Source organism: Rattus norvegicus, chromosome 2 (genome assembly GCF_021556685.1).
Source record: "Rattus norvegicus strain SHRSP/BbbUtx chromosome 2, alternate assembly SHRSP_T2T, whole genome shotgun sequence".
Taxonomy (NCBI): domain Eukaryota; kingdom Metazoa; phylum Chordata; class Mammalia; order Rodentia; family Muridae; genus Rattus; species Rattus norvegicus.
Window position 1 is genome coordinate 103,833,511 of NC_141535.1, and position 12,941 is coordinate 103,846,451.

At 40.7% G+C, this 12,941-nt stretch overlaps 1 protein-coding gene across 6 annotated transcripts in view; it reads right to left on the bottom strand.

Moving 5' to 3' along the window:
• The window catches only part of Gyg1 (glycogenin 1), a 41,860-nt gene that overhangs the window by 18,086 nt on the left and 10,833 nt on the right, over positions 1-12,941 (bottom strand). For all 6 annotated transcript variants that reach the window (XM_087635101.1, XM_087635090.1, XM_087635079.1 and 3 more), the window contains 1 exon segment: positions 5,252-5,378. In XM_087635101.1, the coding sequence (XP_087491227.1) occupies positions 5,252-5,378 (127 nt within the window).

Below are 12,941 nucleotides of genomic sequence, written 5' to 3' on the forward strand. Positions count from 1 at the left end.
AATTATTAAGAGCCATTTATTCTGACCCAGTAAGGGGATTTGTATCAGCTTGCATATATTTCTTAAAATAAGTATTCTAATTTTAACTTGATAGAATCTCTAAGGAGTCATCGTCCAGATCACAAGACATAGTTTGAGCCGAAGCCAGCAACAACACTGCTTATGCTAGCTGTTGAAATAATCTCTGTGACCTGATATTACCACAAGATCAGATGGGCATCATATGGCTAGTTCAGTGGTTAGTGACCCGGATGGGGCTGAAGACCTAGTGAGAATAGAAAGGAGCTAATCCAGGACAACACACCCGGCAAGCAATTTAATCAGTCAACTTTTTATATGCAGCGCTCTATGAGATACTAAGAAGGAAACAGCAGTATTTGCATGGTGCTCTTCTGGAAATGTGCCAAAGGCAGCGGGAATCGTCTTGCCCACCCCAAATTGGTGCATGCTCTCTGTCTCATCACCACTCGGTTAAATGCTTGTTCAGATTCCCAACAGTTCTTCCCTAAGAGTGATGAATACCTCTCTCTTTTCACCAAAATGTGCATCTCTCACCCATCCACAGTCTGTCAGGAGCCTGGGGTGATGGCTCATGCTTGAACAAATGCTCAGTACTTGTGAGTGAGGAGCTGAGGTAAGAGGATTGTTGTAAGTTTGAGGACAGCATGAGTTACACAGTGAGTTCAAAGCCAGCCCAACCTAGCACAAATGTTTTTAAAAAGTCACAAACTCAAATGCCTATGCGATACGGTTAATCCTGCAGAAGGAGTTGAGTACCAAGTCAAGTAGGGATGTGAAACACAGAAGGATTCCTGTCCCATCCCCAGGTACAGATGTTTCATAGCTACAAACAACATGCCACACTGTTTTCCATGCCTAGCAAGTGGACCCTCTCAACAGCATTTAGAAGTCAGAGCATCCGCACTCTACAGCATTGATTGGGCCCTGTCAGGTACATTGTCTGTCAGGCCAGCATTTCTCCACAAATCTCAGAATGTCAAGAGGTAGACTCTCCTGGTGTAGCATCCTCTGCCTCTACCGGCTGACTGCCCACTCCCCAAACTGGAGTTTACACCCACCTGCCAATATCCATACCTGTACTAGACACCATTTCCCCCATGTTTCTGAGGATGAACTGTCCTGCCTCTTCTCTGTGCACAACCTCCCCATGTGTAGACTAGATGTCTTCCTTTTTGTCCTATCAAAGACATCACTCTCACTCTCATCTCAGTTCTCTGCTTTATTAATTAATGGCATCCCTCCACATCCATTCCTATTGCTAGAAACATGAAACATCTGCTTTCTTTTCCCACTCAGCTGCCCTTCCTGTTCCTGTTAGAAGCAGGAAGGCTGTGTGCATTTCCGGCCTCCACTGTCTTCGGCCTGCTTTAGTCAGACTTTCTCTTCCACTGCCTTACTGCACGCATACTTGCTTACTCAGCAGGGACTTTACATTCTGTACCATTCCAAGTTGTCCTTGCATCTACAATAGCACTCCACACAGATGAAGTGTTCCTTTCTCCGGGAAATATTTTCATTGTATGCCTTTCCACAATACCACCACTTCGCTGGGTCTCCTTGTACCTTTCTGTTCTGGATTTATTACCCCTTCTCCCCAGGCTCAGTCTTCAGGATTCTTCTACCAATAACCAGTCCATTGGTTATGTCATCTTGTTTAGTGGCTATAAACATTTATTTGCTGGCAGCTTTAGTAGTTTTGTCTCATTCAGACCTGACTTGTTTAAAATTGATTCTCTGGCAAGTCCGTAGATGTATATATGGCCTTATTCCATAGATGTATATGCTCTCACCCATTACTGTCTCTATTTCTCTCCCTCCCCTATATATTCCCCTCTTCCTTACTAATTGCTACATCCATGGCTTTTGTTATGTTTGTGGGAGACCCACTGAGTTTGACTGAGGACACCTTTGTGCTCATGGATACCGACCTATCCTATCCAGTGGATCCTGATCACCTCAGAATGGAGTATGCACCTGAAAACAATGGCTCCCTCTTATGGAATCTATCAGTAGCTAATAGTTCAGCCTTTTCCCTAACCCGGGCTGACACTTGACGGCCTGTCTCATGCAGTCTCAATGTGAGAAGGCACAGCTGTTGTGAGTCCATGAGTGCAGTGGCTCTACTGCCTCTGGACAGTGGCACTGCAGAAGCCTCCTTTCTCCCTGTTTCCCAGCACATGGATCCTTCAGCCCTTCTCTTGCAATGTTTGGTGAGCGGTAAAGGAGTAGTATAAATGCCTGATTTAGGGTTGGAAGAATCCTTTTATATCAGTTTATCTATTTCACAGTCTCACTAGGATGTTAATACACACTTCCCAAGTTTTCTACACCTGACATTTATTTCCAAAGTCCCTCTTACCTTGTGAAATGCAACACCCACACTCTGCAAACCTCCTGGTCATATTTGACATATTACACCCGATACTTCACTTTTCAAAGCAAGCTGGAAGACTAGGTTTCAACCCCTAGTTTTTAAACAATGACAAATGAATTTAATAAAATTATGCATAGCACAAACGGAAGAAACTCATGTGACAAATGCAGCCTAAGGCTTTAAGATCTGTGAGAAGGGCTAGTTCCTCTACTTAATCCTGTTTTTTCCTTCCATGAGCCCCTCTCCAAATGAGGTCCTAACCTCCAACAAGGTTCTGCCCATGGGATCTCACTCCTTTCTCCCCCGTTTGCCCATCCTGTAACACCCCTCTCCAAGCTGATTTGCCTCCTAAGAGGGCATTAGACTTACTATTTCATGGCTCAAATAGAAATTAATTCCCATGAGGCCATCTTGGCTGAAACTGCATGTAATAGTACATGTTTTAAAAGTGTATGTGGGTGCACACCAAGTGTGCATGCATTCACATACATGTCTGCACTGCCTACACTGTCTCATCCTTTTCCCAGTGTAAGAAAATAGAGGGAATTGTCTATGAAGCTAAGTCTTGAAAAGAAAAACAAAAACATTTTCTGGCAGAGGGAAGGAAAAATGAATTCTCGAATCTGGTTTCAGGATTCTTAAACAGGCAGCAGTGGGAGGAGATAAGGTCTGACTTTGAGCAGTCCTATCAAAGAAATAAAGAGCTGGGCCCACTGAGGGCAAGCTACCATAGGGTAGCAGAAATGTGTCAGTCTGCAGGTTGCATGATCAGTGATCAATGGGAGTCATTCAGATTTTCTCAATGTGCCACACACTCTATAGAAATGGCAACAGAGCAAGGATCTTGCCTAAGCTAGCATCATTCGCTGCACTAGGAAGAAGAAACCACCTTGGTCATTATGATCATTTAGATCTCAAACTTTGGGAGCTTCATTTAGAGAACATGAAACGGCAGGGCTCTTTGGAGATAGGGACCAAAGCTCTAGTAAAGAAGTCCTTCTTTTGCAGCACTAACACTGCTCTCCCTGCTTCCTCTGTGTGAACAAGCACAAGCAGTGCTCAAGCAAACCAAGCTGTCTGGAGAAGTGGGATGTGTCTGGTGTTGGCACGTAGGCTGGAAAGCAGATTAAACTAAGCCACAGGGAAACAGAAGCTTCATGAGCACCAAGTTCATCATGTTCGGGAACTGAAGCTAAACAGACAACATCAGATGTGTGCCACCCCACTACACTCATTCCAAAATATCTGCTCAGAAGAACTCCGCACCCTCATCATGCCATTCAAATTATTCGCTTTCACAGTTCTTGCTTGTTACACTCATTTAGTCAGTTGGATTATAGCAACTGCTTTACTATAGACAAATTCAGCTCTAGGGGGTTCAAGCTATCATGGTCTGTAGGACACTATTCAAGCTGGCAGGCCTAGTTATGAGTCAATAGGATTAAAATAAACCAGGTCCACAAGTGCATACAAGACAGAATGGATTTTATAATCCTGAGGACTGAGGAATGAAAAACAATATTTATGTTCTTGATGATGTCAACCCTATTCTATTTGCTTTACTCAGAATAGTGTAAGAGCTTGCCTGTCTTATTATTGAAGGGCAAAAGAATTGACTTTGTGTCAGAGATGTGCCAAGAAAACACTGAGGGAAAAAAAAACACAAGATACTTAAAATCCTTATCTGGGGATGGTCAGAGTCTGCCCCCAAAAAGTGCTGAAAAGGATACATCCCTGCCACAGAAATCTAGATATGTTCATTACTGTGGTGCAGGATATACAGAGAGGACTTTGGATAATAAAACACGAGGGCTTACACGGGAATGTGCATGCCACATGGGTATGGAAGAGAGTAGAAAAACTCGCAAAAGGGCCTTATTTTTATGTCTATGTTCTAGCATCACCCTGACAGCTTGGCCACTGCTCATGAAGTCTGAATCATATCAGTTGAACACAAATGATTCAGAAGCTAAAGAACAGGTCTCAGGTCTTCACTGTTTGGTAAATTGCAATTGGGTGACACAGAGTTTCTAAAATGAACTAAGTAAAGGACTTTCACTTAGTGCCCAGTGAAGGCCAGATTCCTAATTGCTTTCATTGTCACAGTTCTCAGTTCCTACAATAACCCCACAAAGATGCAGAAGCAGAACAGCTCAGGCTTTAAATCCAGCATCAGTAACTGGTAAGCAGCAACTTTAGGATGTAAGCTGAGTGTAGTCAGTTGCAAGTCCCCCTCTTAAGCACACAGCATGCTGCTGCCTGCTCTAAGTTCCCTCGAAAGCCATGGATGGGACTGGCAATGTCCTCTTTGTGAATGAGGAGGAAGAGGAAGAAGAGGAGGAAGAGGGGGAAGGGGGAGGAGGGGAAGGAGGAAGAAGAGGAAGAGGGGAAGAGGGGAAAGGGGAAAAGGAGGAGGAAGAGAAGGAAGAAGAGAAAAAGGAGGAAGAGGAGAGGGAAGAAGAGAAAGAAGAGAAGGGAGAGGGGGAGGAAGAAGAGGGGGAGAGGAAGAGGAAAAGAAGAAGAAGAGAAGGAAGAAGAGAAAGAAGAGGGAGAGGAAGAGAAGGAAGAAGAGAAAGGAGGAAGAGAAAGAAGAGGGAAGACCAAAGCTCAGCAGCCGGTGTGGTATAATCCAGAAACAGAGGAAATCTGTTCCAGAAGACAGCAAAATGTCTCTGGGCTACTTTAAGTATAGAGCAGTGGATGACATCAAGCTTCTCGAAACTGCAGCCAGGTTTTTACAAGAGCAAGCTTTCCTCAAAAGCACTCAACTATTATTTTCCTCCAAAAGATGATAGCGTGAAAGCCCACTCCTCTACCCTCACCATAACCTACAGCAGTTAAACTGTTTGTACTTACGCTTTAAATGCCGGGAGGTAGGAGTATATTGAGAGGCTGCTCAGGTTATACACAAATGGCAAGTGTTTTGTGATATCTGTCGTTGCCCAGCCACTAAAATATGTATTCAGTAGGCCCTGGTCCCCACCTGAAAGGAGACACACAAACAGAATTATGGTTTATAAACCTCTAAGGCAATTCAGGAATTTTAGAGAAATATATGGGGAGCTTAAAATATACTAATTCTGTTTTACATAATAAATTTCAAGACCTATCCTTTAGGACATTCTTGGAGTGAATGGTTACTTTTTCTGATTTATTTTCAACAATGACTTAAGAACAGCTACTATGTCACACATTTAACGAGGTACTATGGAACCAATGTGAATAAGATTCATGACTACTGTCTTCACAGGGTCTGGAGTGTGATAGCAGATGCAGATTCTAACAAGTTAAAGTCAATAAAGATGATCATGGTTGGGTGAGGGTACAGAAGCAAAAAGGACAAGTGTTAGAGAGATTCATGGGTATGGCTCAGAGGAGGTTTCCCAGGCAAAGCTGTGCTTCAGCTAAGACCTGAGGTCTACTGGGGAGCACTTGACAAATTCAGGAGAGATGAGTGCAGAAGGGGATCTGGACAGAGCAGAGAGCATACACTCCACACGCCGTAGCCAGCACAGTGACAAACCATCAGCTGCGTGCTGCTGACTTGGTCCCTGGCCATGTATTGGCCTGTCATGTCTATGGGTAAGGTTATGCATGAAGCAGTAAAGTACCCTTAGGGGCCTGGACTCCATGTCTTTCTTGGAAAGTGAAGACATACGATTCATTTTACAGGAAAATAAACTGGGCATGGTGGCTTTTGCCTGTAATTTCAGTTCTTGGCCTGTAATTCCTCAATTGGGGAAGCTAAGGTACAAAGATTGCTATGAGTTTAAGGTCTGCCTGCCTGAGCCACATAGTGAATTCCAGGCTAGTCTAGGCTAGAGTGAGATCCTGTCTCAAAAACAAACAAACAAACAAACAAACAAACAAACAACCAAAGCAGGGAAGACAAACAAAACATCAATCTAAAAAGCTAAGCACCCAACCTAAGTCCTAAATAAACATTTAAGAAAAACAATCTCCAAACACAATCTTCATTTGAGTCCAGGAGTTTTCTATTTTAACCTCTGAGAGTTCAGAAAACACACAGAGTCAGAATCTTGAGTAGCCATATGGAGTGTGTGATGTGGGGGAGGGGTGTGTGTGTGTGTGTGTGTGTGTGTGTGTGTGTCACAGGAGACACATGGGGCCTGTGTGTGTGTGGTGTGGAGAGACACATAGGGTGAATGTGTATGTGTGATATGGTAATGGACCAAATAAGTATACTTTAAGTGTGAGGCTAGCATCCATGTATTTCAATCCTGTCTTAGGTCTACTTTGTGTCAAGATCCAGAATTCTTTTTCACCATTCGAAGAGCCCTATCAATAGTCTATCTGTGCTATTTGGTTTCCTTTGGACTAGAAGATTTTAAAACTATGGATATTTGAGTGACCTTAAGAAAAAATAGTAAGATTGGATCTTTGCATTTAATATCCAAATGTGCCTGGTCCCTATTTTATATATCCTATTCTTTCTAAGTACCATCCATCCAGTTGATAGATGAATGGTGTTTGTTGAGTGAACATCTGTGGACAAAGTCTTCTGATTGAAAAGCCTCTGATAGATCAGATCCCATTCCTCAATGAGCAATTGAAATGGAAATCAGACATGGAACAGAATATGCTTCGGTGCTTCAAAGATGCAATGAAGTGAATGGTTATGATCCCCAAATGTACATGTTGAAGTCCTCATCTCCAAGAGGAGATTAGATCCAAGACTGAATTTCTGTCATAACAGAGTGGTCTAGGAAGATCTTCACCCCCTCCAAGATCTCAGGTTACAGCAAAAAGATGGTGTGGGAGCGCAGAATGTGGTTTCCTATGGACTATCTGCCTTCATCTTGACCTTGGCATTCCTAGTCTCTAGAACTAATAAGTAAATCCCTGCCATGCATAGGCCCCTAGTCAACAGTATCCCTAAGCTCTACAATGAAAGATCAATACAAAAGATGGTCCTATCTGTATAGACCAACAGATATTCTGAGGCATAACATAATAACACCCAAACCACTACACCATTCTGAGATTTTGGGTTTCCCAAAGATCATCAATATGGGTGATACAGACACAAATGGCCAAGGACAGGGGTCTATAGTCTGACTAATTGTCTTTTCTACATACTTATCAAAACAAAGACTGAGGAAACAATCATTACAGCTTTATTTATTAAAGGGCAGAACTAGAAATAACCCAGATGACATTCAACAGGTACATAAATATAACCATAATTAGAAAGTCACTCAGAACAAAGGAGAAAACTGCTGATGCATGGGACTTGGATACATCTCAAGAGAAATACTGCTGAGTAAAAACCAGAATGATTCCATTTATATAAACTCCTTGGAGTAATAAAAGCACAGAGGACATATTTGTGGCTGCCAAGAACAGGAGAGAGGAGAGGAAGCTGTGGCTCTAAAGTGTTTCATGAGGGGTCTGTTCTGTTCTTGACTATAGTAGTAGTCACAACAAAGAATACATGTAATAAAATGGAACAAATCACATCCATACAGACATACAAATCAGTGCATAGGTAAAACTGATGAAATCAGAATAATCCTGGTGGACTGAACCAATTTAAAATTCCTTATTTTGTACTATACTATAGTTATATAGGATGTTGTCCCTGAGGGAGATGGATGAGGGTTTAGAGAATCTCTATTGTTTCTTGTAGCACCATGTGAATCTACAATTCACTCAATATAAAAAATAACACAGAATGAAATATAAAAATATAAAAGTTATAAAGGGTTAATGTAACTAAAATACAAAATACAGTAAGAAACTGTTATTCATTTTGATTCTAAATTACACAAGGACAGAAATTTTGGCTCTGTTTTCTTATCACTGTCATCCCCCTAGATAACAGAATGTCATAAATATATAAAACTATTTCCTGAATGAATGCAAAAACCTTCAAGATATTCAAGAACAGCCATATCAGAGAAGCTGAAATAGCGTCATGCCAGTGGAGGGGTAGCAAACGAACGTATTAATCATTCATAGTTACTATTATGCCATTAAAACCAACATAAAGACCACCTGTGCACTGTTATTATAAAGACCTAGCTGTATACATACAATATAAACATTAAATATATAAAAATAAAAATGAAAGTAACATGATATTAGGGGATTGGTGCTATAGATGTTTCTCTTTCATTTTCCCTTATTTTATTTTTTGTAATTCAAAGATATCAATACAAAGCAGCAGGATTGAGAATTGTCTAAGACCTTTCTAAGCGTTCTTTATATGTTCTTATTATCAACAGAAAAGTATATACATAGATGATAAATCACTATTAATACAACTCTACACATCCAGTTCAAGAGCATGGATATTGTATTCTGTGTTCTGTGAGGGCACATCCATCCAATCTCATTGCCCCTTCCCTGTGGGTAATTATTAAGTTAAATAATCATAAATAAAACTCCAAATTGTCTTACTACATATGTATCCCCAGACAATACAAGCAGTAGCTTTTATTTTGAACTTTAGAAAACCACTTACTTGTCCGGACCAGTGGTTTTGTTTATTGAACCTTGTGCTTGCCATAAAAACGTTCTACCACTGAGCTACATCCTCAGCCCTTCTACTGTCTTTTTATGGAATATTATAAGACCCTTAAAAACAATGCTTAAAATAAATATTGACCATGTATATAAAGCACCCAAAAATTGAGGCCTGACGAAAACTTCTCATGTCCAAGTCCAATCGATGTGAGCTTGGGAAAGAGGACTCATTGCTGCTGGCCTTGTGCAGCCATAGGCTAGTGGTCACGAAAGGCTTCTGCTTTCTGTCCGGCGCACCCCCCCACCACCAGTATCCCGAGCTCATTAGCTGAGTGAGGGGCCCTAGGCACCAGGAAACAGTAAGGATAGTGGCAATAAGGTTGCCTTGGTGAACCAGAGGTGTCTGTACGTCACACTGGCAGACCTGAAATGCTCAGTAAGTACTATAACTACTGACTCCATCATATCACTGCAACACCTCACTGTTAATCCCCAGTGAATTATAAAGGGAAGTAAGTACCATCTACTGTTTTGACAGTGTCCCATGTACGCCAGGCTGTTCTTGAACTTTCTTTGGAGTCAGGTAGCCTTGGATTTCTGTTCTCCCTATCTCCTCCTTGGAAGTGCTATGGTTTCAGGTGTGTGACACCATGCTTGCCTTTAGACAATGCCTTTACTTAAGCAGTCTGGAGATCCTGTCATCTTTTTTCAAACACATAGTTTAACATTTCAGTAAGGTAGATACATAAACTTTACAAAGATCTATATGCAATGTCAGTAAGGCTTTTTTTTCCTTTGAAGTATCATTTAGATCTGAAAAATAATTTTTTTTTTAGAAATATTAAATCAGTGTTCAAAGCAGAGTGTGCACGCAGGCATACCTGTATCACAAAACACACACAGTTGCAAAGAAGATTGCTGAATTTCTGCTATCAAAAACGAAAACAAACCAGATTTTGTCCAGTGTTTTTAGTCAGGCTTAGAGGCATTCTGATTTAATCTTGCACATTAAGGAACTTTAAATCTCAGTCATTTCAGACCTGATGACAGACATGATTAGCAGTGATCACCATTAGCTGTGATCTGATAAGCTGGAATATGGCAGCATAGAGGAGGCAGAGAGCAAGAAAATGAAATGAGAGACATGTGGCTCCAGTTTTGCAACAAAAACAAATACCCAGTTCTGTATCACCCTTCCACTAGGCCGCTCAAAGCTGGTACGTTATAGCCCCCTAACACTTTTGAGTAGGGTCATGAGCCTGGTAAGCATGGACACATCACAAGAAGACATTGGTTCTATTGGTTCTACAGACAGGGAATGTTGCCTCTGAAATTTGTACATGTGCCCAATACTGTCTAGTTTCTGGGACTGCCCAGTTTTTGGTAGATCGCTTGGTCATTGTCTAAGAGGAAGGTATGAATTGATTCTAGATTAAGCAACAGTGCCACTATCTCTTCCATAAGAATATTCTTACCATTGTGTTCCTCACTTATGACTGAGGTTGAAATAGCGTAGTAGTTCCTACCCAAGAGCATGATAGAAATGCAGAATGTTGACTCTCAGCCTAGTCCTTCAGATCAGAATCCATTTTCATTTCCCATGTGAACACACACACACACACACACACACACACACACGAAAGTTGAGGAGCATTGGTCCATAGTCTTTCAGATGAAGACTCCTTTTAAAATTTACTATATCAATGTGTGTACACAATTAAAAATTTCTCTAATGAACATAAAGTTTTTTTTGTATATTGCATGAGTATCTCCAATTGTTTCGTTCTTTTTTTTAATTTAGAGAATACTTTATTAGTTTTTGTAATCAAACCCACGTATATAAGACCTTACATATTTAATACAGTGTGTTACCCCTGTACAAATGGAAAAAACTTAAGTTCAACATTTCTAGACCAATATGGCTGTTAATTTCTGTACAGTGCCAACTCAACACAGTAAACGGGGATACTTGAACATAAAGTTTTATGTTTGGTATATGTATAATGCATATGATAAATGAGAAGGCCCAACTCTCAAATGGTTCCTAATTCAGAAGGAGGGCAAAATTAAGTAAATAATTTCCAACTATTATCAGTCAGGCACTAAAATAACATAAAACTTAATCCCCAAAGCTGGCTTTTATATTATATCTGGAAGATGCCATCACTGCTGCACACAGAAGCAGGCCAAAGATTACTAAATGACAGGTAATACTGCTCTGGGGACAGTGGAGATGGGACTTTTACCTCTAGAGTAATGAGGTTTACTAGGCATCAGTGGATTAACCCTACATGGCTTAGGGAAATCTAGGCACTTGGCACTAGCATTCCTGCATTTCACTGGCTTTAATCCATTCAAACCAAGAACTTAACACTCCATGCTATATAGCTCTTTTCACTTAAAAAATTCTCAATTTATATTGCATACATGCCACAAAACATTGAGTTTAGCAAGAATGACACATTCCCAGTCTAAGGCAGGGATCTTGGTCAGGGTCTCCTTAGAAAGCTGATCCCGACAGAACCATGGTTGCATAACTGCCTGTCAAAACCCACAAGCTCTCAAATATTGTAAGCTTTAGAGAGGTAGAAATCCAAACCTGTGTTATTTAGGTCTAGTCTTGCTCCTTCAATTTGGTATCCTGCTTAAATGAGAGGTGAAGGTAAGTTTTGAAATAACAAGTCAGCGGACTTGATAGGAACACAGGTGAGGGCAGTCAGTGACACCCAAGAACAGCAGGAGAGCACTGACAGCTGCTGACTGAGAATGACACATTTCCCAGTCTAAGGCAAAATGAAATCTCTTCAGACTCTGCAAAGCAGAAGGGAAGAAACACAGCTGCAAAAGACCTGATTCTTTTTCACTTTATCTGTAAAATTATTAAGGCACTAGCTGCTCTTTCTACTCAGCGAAGTGAATTTTAAGAAATTGATCCATAAAATGAAAAAGGTAATACGGATTTTTTTCATGTATAATCATTCTCAGAATTTATTCCAGAGAATGTTTCAGTGTGGACTAATTGGGAAAGAAACAACAAAACGGCCGACCACTGCGATAGCAACAGTCTTCTAGTCCTCCTCTGGTATGCCAAGGCAGAACTGAGAAAGACTCCGGTCACACCTGGCTCTGCCATCAGCTCAGAACCAATAGGAAAGTTGCTGTCCTGAACTTTTAGCAATGAGTGCACGTGACATGTACTTGCATGACTGTGTCTCTCACGTCCGTGGAGAAATGAGAATGTAGAACAGTTCAGTTTAGAATCTACAGGCACATAACCCATTAGTTCCTTCCTCCTCCTGTTTCTCACAGGGTCTTCATTTCTCTTGTTGCAAAGCTAACGGCAGACAGATGGCTAAGAAAACGGATCAAGAGTATAAAGAAGAAAAAAGTCTTCAGAAAAATCATGCACATCCTCATTTACTTTGAAATGCCTCAGTCCTCCCTTCTTTTGTTGGGTAAGTTCAGTACAAAGCCAGATTAACTACAAAGATTAGAGAAGGTACACCAAATCTGTAAAACATTATCAAATTCTAAGGATATCAAGGAGAATAAAGAAACCAACTTTATTACAGATCCTGGATTCAGCTTAAAGTAAAATAAAATCTAATATTCTGCCGCAAATATTCTAGTAAACAAATTAAAAATGTAGGGTATTTTTATTACAATTATTAAAGCAACTATTAAGATTAAATAAACAATAGGGCACTCCAGACTGGGCAATATTAATTCTTGTAATGAGTTTTCAGACTGATGTATAGATACATAAGCAGCCTTAACTTAGGACACTTTAGAGATGCAGGGGAAAGAAAGTTCATTCCAGTGCTTGTGCAGACTTGTGCAGGCCAGTGTGTCAGCTTCATTTCACCCCGAGGAATGCCTGTAGTTCATGATCTTTCTTTAGTTAATATCCCTGAACTTCATCTTCCTCTGAAATGTCTGTTCATCATCCTACAAAATCTAATGGACTTTCACAATAGCTATTGTTCAACTTTTCAGGAAACTTTCAACAACGAAGCAGTTTCAAAATAATTTAAAAATACACAAAACTTTATAGGAA